This window comes from Penaeus vannamei, chromosome 4, assembly GCF_042767895.1.
Source record: "Penaeus vannamei isolate JL-2024 chromosome 4, ASM4276789v1, whole genome shotgun sequence".
Taxonomy (NCBI): domain Eukaryota; kingdom Metazoa; phylum Arthropoda; class Malacostraca; order Decapoda; family Penaeidae; genus Penaeus; species Penaeus vannamei.
In genome coordinates this window covers 39,739,047-39,741,546 of record NC_091552.1, presented here as the reverse complement: position 1 = coordinate 39,741,546, position 2,500 = coordinate 39,739,047, and the positions used below count along the sequence as shown (strand labels likewise).

Below are 2,500 nucleotides of genomic sequence, written 5' to 3'. Positions count from 1 at the left end.
GATAAAAGGAATTACAATAGAATTAAAAATAGATTTATGATTATTTTATTGTTTTCCTTTTCAATTATCATAATTATTATTATATTAAACAATAATTTCATAATTTCGCTAATCATTATTTCATATTTTCTTATCACGACCCATCCATACTTTCAAATCCTGCAGTTGAGATTTTTTCTTTTCAATAACAACAAAAAAACAAAATATAGAAAAAAAATACAGAAACACCTATTCAAAAAAAAGTAAATGAACAGAAAAGCCAAGAAATATGTCAAAAAGCCATCAAAAAAGGCCTAAAAGAGCCGCTAATGAATGGGGCTTCCCTTTGCGTGCGGGCGAGGACACGAGGGGGGGGGGAGGTAAACAATGCGGGCCAAAGATGCCGCATTATTTCATTGCGTGTTTATTTCATCGTTGGTTGCTGGGTTACATTTGGTCTTGATTTACTTAAAACGTGATATATATATACATATATATATATATATATATATATATATATATATATATATATATATATATATATATATATATATATATATATATATATATATATATATATATATATATATGTATATATGTATATATATATATATATATATGTATGTATATATATATATATATATATATATATATATATATATATATATATATATATATATATATATATGTATATATTTATGTATGTATATATGTCTATATCTATCTATCTGTATATATATATGGATGTATATATATGTATATATATGTACATATATGTACATATATATACACACACACACATAAAAACACATAGAAACATACACACGCATAAAGAGAGAAAAACAGACAGAGAGAATATATATGCAAAAGGCAAAGACAGACACATCACATAGCAAAATCAAATCAGTGTTCGATAGCTAACACACACGTCAGAAGGACATAACGACGCAACTGGGCTGTGCATGACATGTGGCTGTTTATTAAAGGTCATGAGAAACTGATATCGGAAAATTGCAGTCTGGAAGGGAAACACGTCGGAACGGGTGCGGGTGTGGCCTCCTGTGTATATGTATTCATATTTGTCTGTTTCTGATGTCCTTGTGTAAGTGCGTGCGTGTTGTATGCATGTGTTATATACTTATAGATTCACTTGCGTATATGATATGCATACAGTATGTTCAGATACATTTTTTTTCGCCTGTGCGAATACAGCTTCAAGAATGGAGTGAATATAAGAACTGATTTTTATTTCGATGTTTGGAGATGAGTGATAAAAAAAAAAAAAAAAAAAAAAATCCGTTGATTATCATCAAATTGACAAATATTCGAATGTTAATTGGCAACTCATTACACAATCACACACACACACACACACACATATATTTGCATATATATGTATGTATGTACGTATATCATATGTATGTATATGTTGATAGACAGATATATAGATAGATCATGGATAGATATTTGTTTGTATGTATGCATGCATTCAATACACACACACACATACACAAGTAAGCTGAATATCCGAAAAAAAACACAAAATCGTGACTCCTTAACCCTTTCATTCCAGCATGGCGACCGCGTGAAGCTGACGGTGGCTCCCCTGCACCTCGTACGTGATTCCAGCCACACCCCTCGCCCTCAACTCCCTCCACCATTCCCCACCACCACCACACACGCAGGATGTCGGACTCCGAGGACGAGGCAGTGGAGCGGCAGGTCAAGGTCGCCCTCGTAGGTCCTCCTCAGGTTGGCAAGACGTCGCTGGCTATGAGGTACACCCAAGACACTGTCAACAAGGGCTATCAGGTGAGGCTGGGGATAAGGGGGGAGGGGGTAGGAGGGGGAAGGGGTTATGGGGAAGGGAAATGTGGAAGGAAAGGGTAATGGGAGGGAAGGGAAATGGAATGGGAGACAATAGGGAAATAAGAAGAAAGAGGGTATAGGAGGGAAGGGGAGTGGAATGTGGAATGGGAGGGAAGGGGAGGGGAAGGGGGGATGTGAAGAAAGGGGAGAGGAATAGGGGATAGTGGGGAAAGGGTAGAGGAGGTAAGGGATGGATATGAGGGTCTAGGTAAAGGGAGAATAAAAGGGATGAGACGAGTGGAAAACGATGGGAAAAGGAAGGGGGATATGTAGTTTAAGGGGCAAAGGGAAAAGGAAGGGGAAGGGGATGGAATAAGTGGAAGGGATGGAGAAAGGAACAGGGAGAGGAGAGGACGAGTAAAGGGAGAGTGATAGAGAAGGAAAAATAGGATGGAAGGTGGAGAGAAATAGGTAAAGAGAAGAATAGGAGAAGAGGAGGGAGGGAAATGAAAGGGACCAGAGGAGGAAGCTTGAATAAGGGAAAGGTAGAAGAGGGGAAATTGAAAGGGAAGAGGGAATGGAAAGTTGAAGGAAGAAGAGAAGAAAAGAAGGAAAGTGGTAAGAAGGGGAGAGGAGAGAGAGAGAAAGAGCAACTTGCGTGTTGTGGCGGAGTTATGCAGGGATTCTGACCTGCTTGATACCACTGCAACCC

General features: G+C 37.8%; 1 protein-coding gene across 1 annotated transcript in view; it reads left to right on the top strand.

The window, feature by feature from the left end:
• LOC113817086 (ras-related protein Rab-28) overlaps window positions 1-2,500 on the top strand; it is a 12,533-nt gene that overhangs the window by 4,816 nt on the left and 5,217 nt on the right. Inside the window, exon 2 of the mRNA XM_027369083.2 lies at window positions 1,553-1,791. Within this exon, the coding sequence (XP_027224884.1) occupies window positions 1,666-1,791 (126 nt within the window). The 5' untranslated portion in view covers window positions 1,553-1,665. The remainder of the gene's footprint in view (window positions 1-1,552; window positions 1,792-2,500) is intronic.